Source organism: Arachis ipaensis, chromosome B3 (genome assembly GCF_059453495.1).
Source record: "Arachis ipaensis isolate K30076 ecotype BB chromosome B3, ASM5945349v1, whole genome shotgun sequence".
NCBI classification, from domain to species: Eukaryota; Viridiplantae; Streptophyta; class Magnoliopsida; order Fabales; family Fabaceae; genus Arachis; species Arachis ipaensis.
In genome coordinates, this window is record NC_142438.1 from 128,048,308 (window position 1) to 128,069,222 (window position 20,915).

At 31.7% G+C, this 20,915-nt stretch overlaps 3 protein-coding genes across 3 annotated transcripts in view; 2 read left to right on the top strand and 1 right to left on the bottom strand.

The window, feature by feature from the left end:
- Window positions 1–20,915, top strand: part of LOC107631143 (RNA cytidine acetyltransferase 1) — a 568,507-nt gene that overhangs the window by 431,822 nt on the left and 115,770 nt on the right. The window lies entirely within an intron of this gene.
- On the top strand, window positions 3,762–7,928 carry LOC107631146 (brassinosteroid LRR receptor kinase-like). The gene has a single exon (XM_016334491.3). It carries the CDS (start codon window positions 4,015–4,017, stop codon window positions 7,594–7,596), a length of 3,582 nt encoding a protein of 1,193 aa, XP_016189977.1. The 5' UTR covers window positions 3,762–4,014; the 3' UTR covers window positions 7,597–7,928.
- LOC107634662 (uncharacterized) lies at window positions 16,718–19,540 on the bottom strand. The gene is made up of 3 exons (XM_016338091.2): window positions 18,860–19,540; window positions 18,402–18,629; window positions 16,718–17,366 (listed from the first exon to the last, which is right to left on the bottom strand). Exons 1-3 carry the CDS (start codon window positions 19,228–19,230, stop codon window positions 17,195–17,197), a joined length of 771 nt encoding a protein of 256 aa, XP_016193577.1. The 5' UTR covers window positions 19,231–19,540; the 3' UTR covers window positions 16,718–17,194.

The following is a 20,915-nucleotide window of genomic DNA, read 5'->3' on the forward strand; positions in this document are numbered from 1 at the left end:
AACTTTTATTATACAAGATGAGGTATAATTCGATCTTAATTGTTATTCATTAAAATTGATGAATTCAATGATAATTAGAATTTAACTAACTTATTTTTCAAAGATATATATTAATAATATATAATTTTTTGCTAAATTTTTAATATATTTAATGCATTATAAATATATAAAAAAATGTAATAATTTCTAGTCAAATATTACTTTTTATAGTATTTAAAATATGCTTTTAGAATATAGAATAACAAAACACTGATAATTATTATTACCTTAATGACCAAACGATTATAATATTATTAGTAAAAAAAGGTTATAAATTAAAATTAATATCATGATTAATCTTGTGTCTATAAAAACTACCTTTTATGCCGAACCCTAATCATTAAAGAGTTTCGACAAAAAAAACCTAACAAATTATAACTCGAAATCACCATCTTATTTTAATTAGGTACTCTATAAACAAAACTTTAAATAATAAATCACATTTTCTTATCACTCCAGAAATGTTACCACAGTTATTAACGCCATAATAGAAAAGATTTTCTAATTTTTATAATAGATTTTGTAATAGTCTTTTTCTAATTATTAATTTTACGATAGACATGAAAAAATACTATTATATGATTAATAAAAATTTTATTTTTAATTAATATTTAACTAAATTTTTAATATCAAAATTTAAATTCTAAATTCTAATAAAAAAGTAAAGTGTTGATAATTATTTTTGATATGTTAACTAGAGTAGTGTAATACGCAAAAATAAAATTTTCGGTGTGTAATATCTAGATATGGGATTTATAATTAATGTCAAAGAAATTGTTAGCATCGATTTGTAAGAAATTGTTATTAACAATCTGAGTGGAGAAAAAGAATAATCGGCTCAGACTCATAAACCCGATAATAATTAACACCTCTGTAAATAGTATAATCTTTAACTGTCTTTATCACGACTTCTCTAAAATTAAATTTTATTCTTATGACAAATTTACCACTTATGACCACAGGTAGATCTGCAATACCACCGCAAATTAAACATATTTAGACCATGCAATATATTAATATACAAATATAATATTTAAATAACTAATTCAGATGTGGTGCTCACGACTACAAACCTGCATTGGCATACTCTAAAAATTCTAGAGTATTCCAAAGCGCGCATGAAAGATGGATCTTCGAATGGTGCTTACTTACTAGTGCATTAGCCACGTGCTCTACGTCTAACTCAACGGTGCAGTTCGTTTGTTCTTCATCTGCATTGGAATCAACAAAATCGTAGTTGCCTTCATATTTCTCTTCGCTTTTACTGTTATAACTCTCCCAATCGAAATCATAGTCAGGTTCTGTGATCTTATTAGGTAATTGTTCGAACTCCACATACAACTCAATTATAGACACCAATGATTAGACTTGATAATAGATTGAGAACATCTCTTACAAACTTGTGTCATCATTTATGGACATTGTCTGAAATTGTACGAACCCACCAAATACTAATATAGGTCGTCTATATAAAATATTTGTCACTCTTTTTAGTATATGAGTAGGGCTGGTAATGGGTAGGGTAGGGTAGGGTTTGGACTCTATCCTAACCCTACCCGTGGGATGAAAATTTCATTAAAACTCTATCCTACCCTACTCACGGGTTGAGAATCTCTCAACCTTAACCCTACTCGCACCCTAAAATTTTAAACCCTATCCTACCTTACTGTACCCGCAGAAATATCAAATTTTTCAAAACAAATATAAAATTCAATAATTTTAAATTTCATACATATTAATAAAATAAAAAATAAAAAATAAAAAATAAAAATTAATACTCTAAATTACTAAATTAACTAACCAGTTTAGCGGTTGTTCACTTATTGCAAGTCTATTACATAAAGGAGGTTGTTGGTTCAACTCTCACCTCCTTCACATACCTGGACCGATCTCTACCCTACCCGCAGCAAGTCGGGTAGCCTATCCTATCCGAACGGATTGGGTCGGATTGGGTACCCGTGGATAAGATATCTATTGCCAGCAGCCCTATATATGAGGATCTATATTTTGACAAATATAATTCTTAAATTCATCGAACGAAACTGTAAAAAAAAAAAACAACTATACAAAAATTATTACACATAAATATTACACCTTCAAATATTTCTAATAAAATTTGACCATTATAATAAACTTTAAAACTAATATTATTATTCATTTGTTGATTATAAAAATCAAATTTTTATTTTGATAAATAAAATGAATTAATTAAACATTATATTCATAAAAAAAATCCATACATTTAAAATGGATAAAAAAAAGCAACGTTCAAAAAGAAGAAAAACAAGAAGAATAGGTTCATAAAGAAAGAGAAAGAAAAGGAGGAGAAGAGATAGACAATCACTATAGGATTCACGAACTTTTTTTACATACAGAGGAGATTATAGAAATCGTTACTCATGTTTACAAATTAAATTTTTTTTAAATCTTGATAAAACAAATCGGCATTACCGATTTTATGGGGCTAATTTTTTTTTTTTTATATGACAGGAGTGTGTGAGTTGTGCTTGGTTATAGTGTATATAGGTGTTAGACACAGGTGTGGGATAGAGAGAAATCGGACTGTCCAATTAATTTTTTTTTCTTAAAATCAAATCGGACCCTCCGTTTATACTTTTTATTTTTTTTTCTTAAACTGAACCGAACCCTCCGTTTACAATTTTTATTTTTTTTATTTTTTCTTAAAATGAAGAACGAACCCTACAAATTTTATTAAAAAATTATTTTTTTGTAAATCCCTTCTAATCGGACCGTCCAAATTCTTTGCTCTAAATTCTTCGGTCCGATTTCAGCCTCCTAACATCATATACAGAGAAAACATTCCTATTCTCCACAACGCTGTATCACCCTACACTTTCCTCCATATTAAAAATAAAAAGCGATTTTATGGTTGCAGAGATTTTAAAAAAATTTTGTCCTACTTCAAATTATTAGTCTCATTTTTTTTTTTTGTCTTATTTTAAATTATTAGTCTTATTTTCAAAAATTTTTGGTCTTTACCTAAAATTATTAGTCACCATATTTTATGATATTAAAAACTTTTATATCAATGCATTATACTAAATTAATATAACATCAATATATTACACTCATCTGGTTGTAATATTCCAAAAAATTAGCCGTAAAGTGTTCATTAAAAATATTAATTAATATTACTGAATTATGTTGCCCCTGCCATTTCTTAAAAATAAATAAATAAATAAATAAATATTCTTATAAGAGAAAAAGAAGAGCCTAAAATTGATAGGATTAGATATGTCACTGCATCACTGTATCTATGAAAGTGACATTGCATGTGACATGTGTCCACTCTTCAACTTGATAAATAACGAAATTTGGTAAGTGTTTCGGAAAAGAAGAGGCAAAGTTTAATGGTGCTGCTACTGCACTACAGCAACAGTCAAAGGTGCATTATCTCATGTTTGTTTATTTCCGTTTCACACGACGACGATATAAATTTAAAATTGCCTGTATATTTGCTATTAAATTATTATACCATGAATTATATTTTTAATTATCTAATATTAATTAATTTTAATATTTAAATTTATGATTTAGAATTAATAATATATAGTATAAAAAATTAAAATATAATTCAAAATTAAAAATAAATAAATAAATTTTAAAAAATAGTTAATATTAATAAAAAATAATTTCCGAACATTAGTCGTCATAATTTTTTATATATCCTCTCTTGCCAGTGAATTTTAATTTTCTGAGACCAGTTAATTTAATTAACTCACACAAGAGTATAGTTACCTTTTTCGTTCTTCCCTTTCTCTGAGTCTCTCAAAAGTGACTTTTCTCTCTCTCACTCTCTCTCAGCCCCTGAACCTGAAGCTCCCAGGCTCAGTCTCCAATGGCACACCTCATACCCTGAAACCAAAGAAAAAGTTGTCTCTGCCCACTCTCACACAGCCACATACTTACCACTCACACCCTCCATACACATAAAAGAAACCACCATACACCACCATGAACGGTCACCACCACCACTACTCACTCTTCTTCTTAACAACCACAATCACCTTCCTTTCCCTCCATTATCACCCCTCTGTTTCTTCTTCTTCAGAGGTGGAACAACTCATCAGGTTCAAAACCTCTCTCCCAAACCCATCACTCCTCCAAACGTGGCTCCCCTCCAACAACCCATGCTCCTTCACCGGAATCACCTGCACCCATTCCCACGTGACTTCCATAGACCTCAGCTCCCTCCCACTCTCCACCAACCTCACACTCGTCTCCGCCACCCTCCTCACCCTCCACAGCCTCATCTCTCTCACCCTCTCCTCCACCAAACTCTCCGCCTCCCTCCTCTCTCCACTTCCAACCTGCACCGCTTCCTTAACCACACTCGACCTCTCCCATAACGGCCTCAACGTCCAACTCAACCAACTCTTCAACTTCTTCGCTCCATGTTCCAACTTGCACCACCTCAACCTCTCCAACAACAACATCGTATCCACCGAAACCGTTACCAAGTCGTTGCAAAGTTCTTTGAATCTTTGGGTGTTGGACCTCTCTTACAACCAGCTTTCTGGTCCCGACGTTATGCCATGGATCGTCTCGTCCGGTTGCGATCCGATTCGTTACTTGGCTCTGAAAGGAAACAGGCTCACGGGAGAACTTGATTTTTCTGCTTGCCGGAACTTGCAGCGTTTGGACATTTCAGCAAACAACTTCTCTTCTCTTGTTCCTTCATTTCGGGAGTGCTCTGCTTTGGAGTACCTCGATATATCAGCAAACAAGTTTTCCGGCGACGTTGCCGGTGCTCTCTCCGGTTGCGGGAACCTCACCTACTTAAACGTTTCGAATAACCAGTTTTCCGGCGCGGTTCCGTTGCTTCCCGCCGGGAGCTTGCAGTTCCTCTATCTCTCTGGAAACAGTTTCTGGGGGGAGATCCCGGTGAAGGTCGCCGGGCTGTGTTCGAGCCTCGTGGAGCTTGATATCTCGTCGAACAACCTCACCGGCACAATTCCGATTGAACTTAGCGATTGTTCTTTGTTGAATTCACTTGTTCTATCCCGGAACAAGCTTTCCGGCGAGTTTCCGGTGGAGACCTTCGCCGGTATGAGTAACCTGAAGAAGCTCTCTGTTTCTTTCAACGAGTTTTCAGGTCCCTTGCCACAGTCACTGTCGAAATTGGCGAGTTTGGAGTCGCTGCATATGAGTTCTAACAACTTTTCAGGTTCAATTCCAAGAGGACTTTGCGATTATCCTGGGAATATTTTGAAGGAACTGTTCTTGCCAAATAACATGTTATCAGGTTCTATTCCATCCACAATCAGCAATTGTTCTCAGCTTGTTTCGTTGGATTTGAGTTTTAACTACTTTAAGGGCACCATCCCTTCAAGTTTAGGATCCCTCTCGGAACTCCGCGATTTGATCCTTTGGATGAACATGCTCACTGGGGAGATACCACAAGAGTTAACGAATGTTAAGCCTCTTGAGAATTTAATTCTTGATTTCAATGAGTTGAGTGGTGAGATTCCTTCTGGCCTAAGCAACTGTGGTAACTTGAGTTGGCTCTCTCTTTCAAATAACCGTCTGACAGGGGAGATTCCGGCCTCTATTGGCCGGCTCTCGAAGCTCGCTATACTTAAGCTGAGTAATAACTCGTTGTCTGGGAGGATTCCGCCGGAGCTTGGTGATTGTCACAGCTTGATATGGTTGGATTTGAATACTAATTCGCTGACCGGTTCGGTTCCTGCCGAGTTGTTCAAACAATCTGGCAAGATAGCCGTTAACTTCATCAGCGGGAAGACTTTTGTGTACATAAAGAACGATGGCAGTAAGATGTTCCACGGGGCAGGGAGTTTGCTGGAATTTGCAGGGATCAGGCAGGAGCAGCTGAACCGGATTTCGAGTAGGAACTCGTGGAATGTGACCAGGGTTTATCAAGGTAGCTTAGGTAAGCTCTTGCCACCAACTTTTAACAACAACGGTTCAATGATTTTCTTGGATGTTTCGCACAATATGCTCTCTGGTAGTATTCCTAAGGAGATTGGTAGCATGAACTACTTATACATTTTATATATGGGTCACAACAATATATCCGGGAACATCCCACAAGATCTTGGAATGTTGAAGAATCTTGGCATTCTTGATCTCTCTAGTAACAGGCTTGAAGGACGGATTCCTGAAAGCTTGGCAGGCCTCTCGTTTCTCACGGAGATAGATTTGTCCAACAACTTTCTCTCCGGACTGGTTCCCTCGTCGGGACAATTCTATACTTTCCCGGCTAGCAGATTCCTCAACAATTCCGGACTCTGCGGTGTTCCTCTGGCTCCGTGTAAGGACGACTCTGCATCCGGCGCCAATGGACAGCGGCACAAGTCTCATAGAAGACAGGTTACACTTGTAGGGAATGTGGCCATGGGATTGCTATCCTCGCTCTTCTGCCTCTTTGTTTTGGTTATAATCGCCATCGAGACGCGAAAAAGGAGGAAGAAGAAGGAGCCTGCGCTTGATTTCTACGTTGACAGTCGATCTCATTCGGGGACGGCCAATGCAGGGTGGAAGATGATTACCGCTCGCGAAGCACTCAGCATAAATCTTGAAACATTTGAGCAGCGGCCGCTTCGGAAGCTCACATTCGCGGATCTTTTAGAAGCTACCAATGGATTCCATGATGACAGCATCATCGGCTCGGGAGGTTTCGGCGTGGTGTATAAGGCCCAATTGAAGGATGGAAGTGTTGTGGCCATCAAGAAACTGATCCATATCAGTGGACAAGGGGACAGAGAATTCACTGCGGAAATGGAAACAATAGGGAGAATTAAACACAAGAATCTGGTTCCTCTACTCGGTTACTGCAAGGTCGGGGAGGAGAGGCTATTGGTTTATGAATACATGAAGTATGGGAGCCTGGATATTTTGCATGACCAGAAGAAAGCAGGGATCAAGCTGAATTGGGCGGCCAGGAAGAAAATTGCGGTGGGAGCAGCCAGAGGATTAGCTTTTCTTCACCATACTTGTAACCCAAACATCATTCATAGAGACATGAAATCAAGCAATGTGTTGCTTGATGAAAATTTGGAAGCCAGAGTTGCTGATTTTGGAATGGCTAGGCTTATGAGTAACGTGGATACACATTTGAGTGTCAGCACACTGGCCGGAACACCCGGCTATGTTCCACCCGAATACTATCACAGCTTTCGCTGTTCCACTCATGGCGATGTCTATAGCTTTGGCGTGGTTCTGTTGGAGCTTCTTACGGGGAAGAAGGCCACGGATTCAACTGATTTTGGCGATGACAACCTTGTGGGGTGGGTTAAACAGCATGCCAAACTCAAGAAAAGTGATGTGTTTGATCCTGAACTCAGGAAAGAGGATCCTTGCCCTGAACTTGAGCTTGTGCAGTATTTAAACGTTGCCTTTGCTTGCTTGGATTATCGGCCGCGGCGGCGTCCCAATATGATTCAAGTCTTGGTTATGTTTAAAGAAATCCAAGCAGGGTCAGGTATGGATTCACAGTCTACTATAGGTACTGAAGATGTGTGCTTTGATTCAGTTGAAATGGTAGATATGAGCATAAAAGAAGCTCCTGATTCCTGAATTAAGCAAAGCTTTTTAGCTTTAGGCAACAACAAATATAATTCAGTAACATTCAAGAGAGGATTCTTTATGGGGGGCAAATGAAAAAAGAAGGAATGAAGATGATGCAACTCCCCAAGATTTTTTTCCTTCTTTCCCGCTTCAAATTTTTAAGGGATAGAAGGGAATTAGCTTGAGTCTCTACCATTTGATGTGTGTTATTATGTTATTACTTCATGGGAAAAGGTGATTAATTAACCTCTGATAAGTATTGTATTTGTATATAGTTAGCTTCATGACTGTTTCATTGATCTTTTGGCCCTTCCTTGAAATGTTACATCTGGTTTCACTAACTTTTCTTCAACTAAAACGTTTGCTCCAGTGTGCATTCTGATTTGCTAGGTCACAACATTTCTTCAAATAAGAAAAACACAAAATAAATAATAACAAAATGTTTTAGCTACTTTCCAAAACAGATTTGTATCTTTTACAAAGTTGAACTTCCCTTAAACATACTGATTGAACCATCTTTGAACAGAGTCAATCCTCATTCAGTCATATATCTGAAAACCTTTTACATAAATTATTTAGATCTTTTTTCTCTCTCATAAGTATAAAGAATCTTCAACTGACACATGAAATTAAAAAAAAAAAGAATAAGAAAAAAAACATTCAGCTGATGAATGATTGCTTGTTTTTGATTCAAAGAGAAAGATGAAAATGGCAGAAATGAATAGATTTTGTCTGTTCTCATGCACGTACTATGCTTTCCACGTGAATATGGACCACATATGCTGTAAATTATTTACTTTCCCAGTGACTGAGACAATGCGTCCTTGTAGGACTAGTGGCGACCCACCTCCTATTGTGTTTGAAAAATCTTATCCCAGAATGTCCTCATATTGTAACACAACCTTCTTCTATCATTACGTATGAATTATGTGCTTCATTATTATGAATATTATCCCATCACACACTCATTAAGTCATTATACATCCAACTTTTCAGTATAATTACTGTTATTATCTAGAAAAACCTTATTTTAATAAAGCCTAGATATAGGATTCTAATAAAATCAAATCATGGTGCTTATTATTGTGTTGGTCAACATACAAAAATGTGTTATAATTTTCAATCTAACAATAAGGATCCAATCCAATAACAATAATCCACTATTAATTATATTTTTATCTATATATCTATCTAACTATCTATCAATTTAATGGTCTTATCGTATAAAGCTTCAACACAGAAGAATCTGTTCCTGATTCTATCATGACGGTAATATGAAGTAAGGTTACATAATAATGAAAATGAAAAAAAGCTGGACAATAATGGTGGCAATAATAGAGGTGCTCACTTGTCATATACATGGTGATGAAAACAGTGAAAAGTACGCACGAAATGTGGTTGTTTTATGTGTTTGTTTGTTTTTTTATTCACTGAGATTGCACTTGAAGGTTCGAAGAAATAATAATACATCTGATGAACCAAGACCAAGATGTACCCTACTATTTACCTACCCTCTCTCTCAGACATTAAATACTTTATTTCCTTCCGTGACCGTGAACCTCCATGTCCTTCATAACATGGATACATGTTCATCATTCATCGACTTAATCAATGTTGTATTGTTTCTTTCTTCTATCTTACCTTGTTAACTTCAGTTTTGTGTTCCTTCGTCATTTTCTTTTGCAAAACTCCTGTCTTTTCCTGTTCCCTTGTCTAGGTTGCAAGTTACATCTCTCAATTTGCTTTTATATACTTTATAATATTTGTGAAAATTTTTAGCATCCAATAATGTTTGCATTATTTTTACCACTCATCATCATGCATGTGACTCATCCGATCCGGACAAGGACAATAATAGATAAAATAAACTAATTAAATAACTTAATTAGATAAAATATATTTCTAAATTTAGTTTAGATGTAGACCACTTACTTAAATTATATATTATTTTAGTTTCGATTCAAAATTCTCACTGTTGTTTTTTTTTTTTAATCAATGGTACGATGCATGATATTTAATTTCTAACTTGTATTTTTACCCGTAATAACATTACTGGAATATAAATCTTTTAAAACTACGTCAGCTTTATCTTGATATTATAGATTATAACACAAGATTTATAGAATCAAAATAATTTTATAAAAAAGGTCGTAGAAAACAAAAGTCTCCATTGACTAAGAATACCAGAATCTCCGTAAATAAAAAAATAAAATAATAAGATTTTTAGTTATTATTTTCATACGAAAGAGTTTAATTTTTTACTAATAATTAATTTTAATATTTGTTATCTAAAATTTGAAAAATTTTAACGTATATACTTTTATATTTGATTGTTATATCTGTTATACAAATAAAAATAATTAATTTTTATGCTTCTTGTTTAAAATTAATTTTTTTCTTTATGTATATAAAAATATAATTAGATATTAGCATAAAAATTATATTGATAGTTATAAAATTAACTCAAAATTATTTTTTTAACAATTGAATCTTATTTCTAATTTTTAATCACAATATTAATATTCTCTTCAAATTATATGTAATAAATATTTGAAAGAAGAGAAATGAAAAAAATATATAGATTAAAAAGATAAGTGGTGAAAACTTAAAAAAAAAAAACTAAAAAATATGTATATAATATTAATATTTTTATTTGAATTATATTATTTTGTTAATTTTATTTTATGTAAAACAGAAAAATAGAGAAAAATAGAAAATAAGAGAAAAGAGAGAAAAATATAAAGAAAAATGAGAGAGGGAGTTTGTTAATTTTAGAAGAAAAAATTTTATTTTAATTGTAATGAAAAAATATTTGATGACATATTTTAATTTGTCAAATTACTAATATAAAATATAAATTATAAGTTATATATAGAATGTGAAGGATAAATAGAAATAGAAAAGGAAGAGAAGTAGATGAGAAAATATAAGAAGGAAGTTGATTAATTTTGGAGAGAAATATTTTCTCTCAATTTTATTAAAAAAGTGTCATGTGACGACAGATTTTGGTTATTAAATTAGTTAGTAATATATAATATATAATATAGTTATATTTTAATTTTAATTTTAATTTAATTTTAATGCAATTAGAGAGAATATTGTATTGTATATTTTTATTGTCAAATTTGTAATTAGTTATTGATAATGATATATAAGAGAGATAGAGTAAGTGAAAAAATAGAAAAAAAAATCTTTAATTTCAGAAAAAAATGATTTTAGTTATAATAAAAAATATAACATATATCACATCTTAATTTAAAATTAATAATATATATAATAGATTCTCTATTGTTCCTTTTTGATCCCTAGTGCACAGAAGACAATAGTACTGAGCAGAAAAATCAATCACGCGAAGAAATTTGGAATTGAAGAAAAGGAAAATCGAAATGTACCTTTCGGTTTTATGTAGTCGATTATTGCAGATCATATGATTTAGTTAAGTTGTCGTATCCCAAACTATTAGTCCTCTGAAGCGTGATGAATCCTAGCCATGTGAAAAAAATAGCCTTGTACAGTTAAAATATAACTTAAACAGTATTGTTGACCCAAAACTTGCAGTCTTTGATCATTTTTTCCGGGTAAACGGCAAGACAGCTTTCTTAATATGGATCTTTTTAGTAAATATCCATCTTTAACTCCTCCGGAATAAATACTATTTTGAGAAAATAAAATTTAAAAAAATATCTAATAAAAAATTAATAAAAATAATTAAAATTAATAAATATTAAATAAAATAAGTTTGATTTTTTTTATAGCATATTAAATTTAAAATATATAAATAATAACACTACAAGACGTAGGAGTTTTATTGACAGTCGACGGCCAAGATATTAGTAATTAATTTTATGTTTAATTATTCTTTTAGTTCTTATAGTTTTATACTTTTACTAAATTTATAATTAGACCACTGTATTTTTTTTCTTTTTAATTGGATCCTTATACTATTTTTAATTTTATAATTAGATTCTTATTAGTGTAAAATATATTAGAGTTATAGAATATCTTTCTACAAATTAAAGGTATTTATAATTAAAAAATAAATTAGATCTTTGATCACATTTTTTTAGAAGAATATTTTACTAATTATAATATTTTTAACACGAAAAAGACTTAATTAGAAAATTAAAAATATAGAATACCTAATTACAAATTTAATAAAATTATAGAGACCAATAAAATAATTAAACTTTAAATTTATCGACAATTGTATCATCGATAAAAGAGATTGGACAAAATTGACTTTGAAATATCCAACAAATATTATAGCGACAGTCTCAAACTGTCGATAATAATAAAATAATAATAGCGACGGCAAATAGCTAAGTCCTTTTTCACTAATATGACCAAGTCTTCTATGCCACAAGTTACAAACTTCTTTACTTTCAATCGTATTCACACTATCTTTTGCAATCATGGCATGCATCACATACAAACTTGAAGTACCTTTTTCTCAAGCCACCACTAAGTTGCTTTTAATAAGCTTCCATTGTCCAAAGCCGAAAGTGTTTACAAAGCCTTCATTATCAAGCCTTTTAACTGAAACCAAATTCAAGCGAACATCTGGAGCGTGTCTAACATCTTTGAGTAGCAGTTTCATTTTCATATTAGTCTCAAGACAAACATCTCCTACACCAATAACTTTGGCCAATCGCCATCATTATCCATCTTAAGTACTCCAAAATTACCTGGAGTATAAGAAGTGAAGAACTCCTTCTTCGGTGTAACATGTATTGAGGCGCCACTATCAATTACCCAGTTGAACTCATCATCAGAAATAAGATTGACCTTGTACTCATAATCAGCAATATCAATAGTAAGAAGATCATCTGAAATAGAAGATACACGATCATTACCACTATCATACTTCTTTTCTTGCTTACCTTTGTTTTTCTTTTTCCAAAGATAGCAATATTTTTTAACGTGACCCATTTTGTGACAGTAGTGACATTCAACATTCTTGTATCTTCCCTTGGATTTGCTCCTGTTTTTACCTCTACCCTTTAGAACTCTATTCTGATTTCTCCCCCTGGTTTCAGTGACTAACATTTCAGAGTGTGACGAAGAATTCTGCGTCTTCCTTCTCATCTCTTCATTTAAAATGCCACCTTTAACAAGTTGCATTCTCACTTTACCATTCGGAGCAGAATTAGTAAGAGAGATACGAAATGTCTCCAAGAATCTGGTAGAGTATTTAGCAACCACAATCCTTGAATCTCATCTTCAAACTTGATTCTCATGCTTGACAACTGATCCAGAACTCTTTGAAACTCATTCAAGTGATCTAATACTTGTGACCCCTCCTTGTATCTCAAATTCATCAATATATTCAACAAGTACAATTTATTATTGCCAGACTTGGAAGCATACAAGGATTCAATTTGATTCCACAAAGCCCTAGCATGAGTCTCATTAGCAATGTGATTATAAACATTATATCATCCACCCATTGCCTAATAAAACCACAAACTTGTTGGTGTTCAAACTCCCATTCTTCATCTGTTTTAGATTCTGGTTTTTGTGTAGAAAATACGGGTAAATGTAGATTTTTGACAAACAACAAATCTTTCATTTTGACCTTCCATAGAGGTAATTAGTGACATTCAAACTTATCATTCTATTAGAATTATTTGCCTCCATCTTTCAAGCAAGTTATAACCAAATACCCAAAACTGAGCTCTAATACCAATTAAAAGGAATAAAACACAATTTCCTACTTGCAAGAATTAGAGGAGCAACAATATCCACTCACAACAAGTATTAACACCAGCACAATAATACCCAATAGCAGCGGAAAAATCACATAAACCAGAAATTAGAAACAAGCTAACACACCAAGATTTTTAACGTGGAAAACCTCTTTAATGAGAGAAGTAAAAACCACGAGTCACCAAGACCAGGATATAGCTTCAGTATGATGAAAATTAGGATACAAGAGAGTCACAAATTACTGCACAAAACATGCATACAACAAGCCAAACAATCCAAGTTTCAAAGCTTTCAAAACAAGAACAAGAAGATGAAAATACCACAAAAAACAGAGCTACTGTGCGTGGTCAATATCTCTAGCTACAGACATCAAATTGAAGATCCAAACAGTGAAATCGAAGAACCAGATGTGTAGAACACACTGTCCAAATTTGAACTCGATCCAACGGTTAACGAATCTGCAGCGACAAATTTACAGAGGCAGCTTTGTGTATGTGCGAAAATAACTTTCTCTCTTCTTTTCTCTCCGTGTTTGGTGTTCTCCTTTCCAAACGACCTCTCTCACTCAACCCTAACTCACCTCAGCCACTTCAACTACTCATGAGCTTATATACTAACATTTAGGCTTTTTTTCCACATAAAAAGAGAGCCTAAAAAACCCAACACAAACTACTAGTAATATTCATTCACCCACAAGTTTTGATTATTAATTTACTAACACACATCCGTCAGTAATACCCTAATGTTATAATAATTTAATTTTAAAATTAAGTAACTATTAAATTACATTTACCCATAGACTACGGCCAGACCGTCATTAATTACTTTATTTTTATTATACAAAAAAAAATATTTTATTTGTTGCAGACCGTCTAAACTAGTTAAATACCGATGGCACAGGAGTCAATAATGAGAAGAGTCAGCAAAATTAGCGTACACCAATCAATGTCAAATGTTATTGATGGCCAAGACGTCAGTAAATAAATTTTCTAAAAGAAAATAAAACACGTCCATATTTAGTGACGCTTGACGTTATTTCCAACAGCATAGTAGTAGTGTAAAATGACTACGTAGTAGTGTAAAATGACTTTAAAATATATTATTTTTGACAAATTGAATCAAATATTTAATAAATTTACTTATATTCCTATGTATTTTTGTTCATTTCATCAAGGTTTCATCATTTATATCTTTTAAAATTCATTTGGTAAAAATGATAAACTTTTGAGGTTGTAAAATAGTTATTTAGTTTTTGGGTAAAGTATATTTTTTGTTATTGAAGTTTAGTAAAAGTTTTAAAAATATTTTTAAATTTCATTTTGTTTCAATTTTGTCTCAAAAGTTTTCGATTTGCATCAAATATACCTCCGATAACTAAATTTTAAAAAAATTTAAAACCAATCTAACGAAAATGTATGAAAATATAATTATGCTTGATTTGTTTGTGTTGGAAGATTGTTCTTATGAAACTATCGTTGTATTGGTCTTAAAATTTTTGAAAAATTAGCTGCCAGAGATATAGTTGATGCAAATCGAAAATTTTTGGGACAAAATTAAAATAAAATAAAACTTAAAGATATTTTTAAAATTTTTACCAAAATTTAAGGACAAAAATTATATTTTAACTTTATTTTTTTTAATATCCAATATTTGAATATGAGTCATTAATTAAAATAATTAAAATGCTATGTACTATCGAAAAATTAGTTATAATATATTTATATATAAATATATGTAATTTAATTTATTTATAATATTTATTTTATATTTAATATAGTTTTAATATACGTCAACTCATCAAGCATGGTGGTAAAAAAAATATGCATCTTTTACTCTCTCGACCATGTCTTTGTATAGAAAAGATAAAAAGCGAAAAAGTTATGCTAGGTAATCAATAACTTTTTTAAACAACTACCAATTAAATTAAAACATACTACACTTCTAAATTATTTACCTAAATCTTAATATTAGAATAACTATCTGCACACCTAATAAAATGAACATCCGATATATCTATTGTTTACATTATTTAATATTTTTATTATCTATCTATACTTTTCAAATATTTTTACAAAGGCTCGGAACAATTTGAGCTACGACAAATGAACAGCAATACAGCAGAGTTTGCTATTTATTTAAAAAAGAAGAATTGAGAACGTTAAAGAAACAGTTGGAGATGGAAAATGGGATTGGGAGGCACGGGTATGAGAAGGACGGGTGAAATGGTCATCTTGTGGGTGTCGGAGAGCTTACCCTACTATGGTGGCCCCCTTCAGTGCCATCAGTTTCTTGTCTCCTCCTCCCTCTTGCAACAGCTACACCGCTTTCATCTTTATCATATTCTTTTTTTTTTTTTTGGTGTTTATCACATTCATTCATCTCCATTATAACGTTTTCAGATTGAGGAAAAAAAAACAGAGAAGTAACGGATCCACCAATCTCAATGCTTACGGCGTAACTAATTTATAAAACGAAGACCAACAAAATCAAGAACCGAATAAAAAATTAAAAATATTAAGCCGGTAAATATTGGGCCTAATTGAATGAGAAAAACGGGTAAAATGGAGAAAAAAAGGCCCAAGGGGCCGAACCAAACAACAAATTATCATTTTTTTTATGTGCCTTTTAAAAATATATATTAAGTATTGTTGTTTTACAAAACTTTTTTTTCCCTACCGAAAACAATTTTTTTCTTGTGACTGACCAAATTTTTTTTCAATAATCAATAAACATCATTTCCAAGTCTCTTATAATAATAATAATAATAATAATAATAATAATAATAATAATAATAATAATAAAAGACTTTTTAATCCAACAGACAAGTATTATTACTTTATCTAAAATTATAAAAATAAATGCTAAGAGACTAATATTTTTTATATAAAAAGTAGAGAATCTGATGATATTAGTTTAATTAATGTACTATTAGTATAAAATAATTTTACACATGTTAATCAATTATATATCACCAAATCAGTAAAAATAATTATTTTTTACATTAACGATATAAATGATTATCTACAAAAATAAATGTAATTAGACTAATATGTAAAATATTTTATTCAATATATCAAAATTAAACTTTAATACTAATATTTGAAATTTATTTTATATAAAAAGTAGTGAAACCAAATCATTTTGAGCAAGCTGAGTGAGCGTGTCTAAAAATTTTCCTTAATTATATTCAAATACTAATTCTTTTGTGTGATTGTGTGTGTCTTGGTTTTGAGCGAGGGAGATGAAGTGAGATATATTCATGCAAGGATGAAAGCTTTGCAAAAGCTTACTCGTTTAAGTTAGACTCGCACGGTATATAATCTGAATTTTCAGAATAATTCCTGTTACCGGATCGGACCTCATAACGATTATAGTGTAACTAGATAGGCAGGTATATAAACAAGTTATAATGATCGATCTAAAATTCTAATCAAATATGTCTTTGCTTCAGCCGTAGTTACATAAATAGAAGAAGCCCATCAGAAAAGTAGGGCAACTTACGAATTCACTGGTATCTTACTTCTTTTATAAAACACCAAGATATATTACTACATCCATGTTAAGTAATTATAAAAAGTAGACACAAATCAAGCACACTGGTATGGTATGTGCTTGGAATAAGGGATGAAAATGGAAGGAGTGGGTATATATATATATATATATATATATGGAGAAGAGTATATACATGTGCATGCATCCATAAAATCCAAAAACATGGACATTATATGGTCAGTTTTTTCTCTTCACCAATTCCCTCTCTACCTACTCCAATTTCATCTCTACCAAGCACACCCTTTGGAAGCTACACATATAAAAATATGCAACGTACAACATTCATCATATTATAAGTTATAAATATAAATTTTGATGTTGGTGTTGATGATCATCGTATATATGACTACTACCAGAAGAAGTTGGTAAGTTGAGAGGGAGGTTGAGAGTCTTCAAGATCATTGGATGGAGTGTGTGCATGTCTTCCTTCGTATGTTGTTATCACCATTCTTGGATCCTCAGCTAAGCGCTCCACACGTTTCTTTACGCGACAATTGTCTTGTGTGCAACGGTAGTAGCTTCTGCACATGCATCGTAAACATGCTTCTTCAATCATTATTCTTACTATTAATTCATCTTTATGTCAAATAATTAATGGCCAAAGTCTTAATTGAATTAAGAAAATATATATGGCATGCATGTGCCAATAATTGTGGTATGTATTAGTCACACTACTAAACAAATCTTCATGATGCTAAAGTAATAAGTGGGTACTGCAGATTGAATCATTTCACTCTTTTTGAGTGTTCTCGTTTTCCATAGTAAGAAATCATGAAGGCACACGAAAAATGTTATGATGAAGACTTGGTTAATTATGGGGTTTCTATAGTGCATCAGGGAAATATATAGCACCATGAATTAATATTAGTGTGAAGGAAAACAAATTTTGAATTTGAATAATGAGCTTCATTACATTTAAGCAAAAATTAGACTAAACAATATCTAATAACAGCAATGATTAACGGTGGAGACTTACGTATACTTTTTTTTATGTGAAGTTAATAATTATAAATTATTAGATAATTTAACATGTTTGATTATTAACTATTTTTAACTATCAATTTTATAGAAAGAGTAATGCATGCTAACTTTTCACCATGAGTAATAATAACTCTTTCTATTCTCATTCTGTCCTTAGCAAAAATTCTTTATGTTCCATGCTTTTCTTTTCCTCCCTCAAACTTGACATAAAGTGAAAAATCTTGCTTTAATAATTATTGTTGTCATCCCCACACATTATTCAAGAAAACTAAAATCTTCCCAAAACCCAGAAGCTAGCCTCAAAGCCAATGTGCGTGGGTGAAGACTGATATAAAAAAAAAAAAAAAGCAATAATGTGATAGGGGTGTGGGGAAGATTGGAGAGAGAATGAATCAGCATTTAGTATATAAAACATGTGTTGGTGTATAGTACAATGGCTACAAGGTTTAAACAGGAAAATTAAATAAACTAGCATGTATTAATCTATTATTATTGTTTCAACTTTGTATACTAAAGCAAAAACAAGAAGAGAAAAACTTTGAACCACAATAGCATTAATAAAAAACGGTATGTACCTGGGATGCTGTGTGTTCTTGACCACTTTTTGACCGTACTTCCTCCATTTGTAGCCATCGTCCAAGACATCTACATCGCTCATAGTCTTGAAGCAAAACCTAGGCTCTCTAACCTTTCTTCTTCCCTTGATTTTCTTCATCTTAATGGTAGGAACCCCCACATGATGATGATGATTATCTACTACATTTCTTTTACTGCTGAAGCAATCAGGTACTTCTCCCGTTGCCCTATATGAAAACCAAACCCGTGACTCACTATCTCTATACATATAATTAAATATTTAGTTAGGGTACAATTACGTTATCTCATTTTCCAAAAATAGTTTATCAACAAGGAAAAAACAACTTGAAGAAAAGAAAGACAGCTTTTCATGATAAAAAGGGATTATTTTCCAAAAATACAAAACAAATTAACAGCCTGCATGAGAATGAAATAAAACTAGGTTTAATTTTCTCACCATGGATTACTTATACTGGATCTGTTCAAAGATAGGAACTGAGGTCCAAGAAAAGTGGTAGAGGTGAGGTCCAATCCTGATTTTTGTTGCGCATCAGTTGCGAGTAGGGTTTCAGCGGTTAGGTTTGATGTTGAATCAGCTTGATCAGATGCAAGTGAATTTGGAGATAATATCGAAGAGAAGGGTTTCAATAACGAGTAGCAGGGTTGTTGTTGATTGCATCCCAAAGGAGACGTAGGGAAGATCATGTTTGTTGGTAGAAGAGGAAGAAATCCCATTTCTGTAGCCATATTCTCATTATCATGATCTTGCTCCCCAAATAAGCTTTGGTTATTAACCATAGTTTGTGAAGTTGTTGTTGTTGACATCATAATAATAACTCCTACTTATTACTATTAGTACCAAGATATATATATAGAAAGATGATGATGATCTTTGTGAGCAGCAAGAATGTTTTTTTCTCTCTCTATTTTTGGAAGCTATTACACTATAACTTATAGTGTTTACAAAACCCAATAACTTTCCCTTTTGCTCTTTGCCCCTCTTCTCTCTCTCTTTCTAAACATGTGATGGGGGAATTGATAATCTCTTGGATATAGAATAAAACAAACAAATAGCTGAAAATGTTGAAAAAGGGAAAGCGAAAAATATGCTAAAAAGTGAAGAAAGACAATAGGAAAGAAGAGAGACTTTTCGTGTAGTATAGCATACCTTTATTTATTTATTTTTCAATTTACAATGGAAGCTATCAGTTTGTCCTCAAGTCGTAGTATAGTGATGCCACTGTTCGTGTGTGTGCTAATAATAATAAAAAGCTTCTGGGAAAAACTGGTTAGTGGAATTTCACTGTGCCATGGAGGTCAACAATAGACGACAAAAATTTATCAAAAATATTATTTATATACTAAAATTAATTATTAATATATTTATATATAAATATATATGTAGTTTAATTTATTTTTAATATGTATTTATATTTTAATATATATTTTATATTAATAATTGATTTTAAAAGTTAATTTTAGTATATATATATAATATAGTTAAAATTTCATAGTGTTTGCCCTCAAAATCTGTATGAAACTTCTATGCAACATCCTCCCCTATGTTGTTACTGTAGAATTGTAGATTATTATTATATCAGAAGAATATTAAAAAATATAAACTAAAAATATATAAAATTATTAGACTAAAAAAAATTATATTAATAATTTTCTTTTATTTTTTTAGTTTTTTTTTTCGTTATTTAATATGGGCAAAAGCAAAAGCCTAATATTAATGATGAGTGCACAATAATAGAGATAGATACATAGAATCAAATGTATATATAAGTGATGAAAAAAATTAATCCATCATATATTCATCATCAATTCAATGTAAAGTATCTATATATCTATCACTTTCTCCGGTGTTTGTTTATTACTAAGATCATTTTTATTATAAAAATATTTCTTTTCTGGGGGACCAATTCATATATTGAATGTAAATATTATTCATTTAATATATAAATTATATATTGGATGCATTTCTCTCTCTGCTGCATCGGCGGTGAAGCATCATTATGGTGGGTGATTGCTCGTTTGACTTTTGGGATCAAAAAAGCTTCTTGCCTTTCTCATATCCCTTTTGCTCTTTTAACTTTCTAAACTCGAACTAACCCCACATTCACCTACCTTTTTTCTCAAATTCCAAAACCCCAAACTTATAATATTGTTATCATCTCATATGAATTAATTAAGAGGGTGACAACCATGATTAATTACTTCATATTCTTTTGTCATGCCTAAAAATTTGTGGACCATCTGGACAATTGAAAGCGTCTAGTTTATCTACCGTTCAAGAATTTAGCCACAATATATAATAATTCAGTTAATAATAATTATGTTCTCTTTTTGTTACTTGTCATTAACTAATAAGCACATAAAATGATGAAGTACATTTTTTGTAGAAACTGATGAGTGAAGTAAAAAGTATAGCTATTGAGTAAGAAATCTTACAATTAAGTAGATTATTAGATGATTATATACACATAAGTAGCAAAGCCAAAGTGACAAAT

Coding starts and splice junctions, on each gene's coding strand:
- LOC107631146 (XM_016334491.3), top strand. CDS start 4,015: ATGAACGGTCACCACCACCACTACTCACTCTTCTTCTTAACAACCACA.
- LOC107634662 (XM_016338091.2), bottom strand. CDS start 19,230: ATGATGTCAACAACAACAACTTCACAAACTATGGTTAATAACCAAAGC. Junction 18,630..18,859: donor TCCAGTATAAGTAATCCATG/GTGAGAAAATTA, acceptor GTTTTCATATAG/GGCAACGGGAGAAGTACCTG. Junction 17,367..18,401: donor AAGAACACACAGCATCCCAG/GTACATACCGTT, acceptor ATGCATGTGCAG/AAGCTACTACCGTTGCACAC.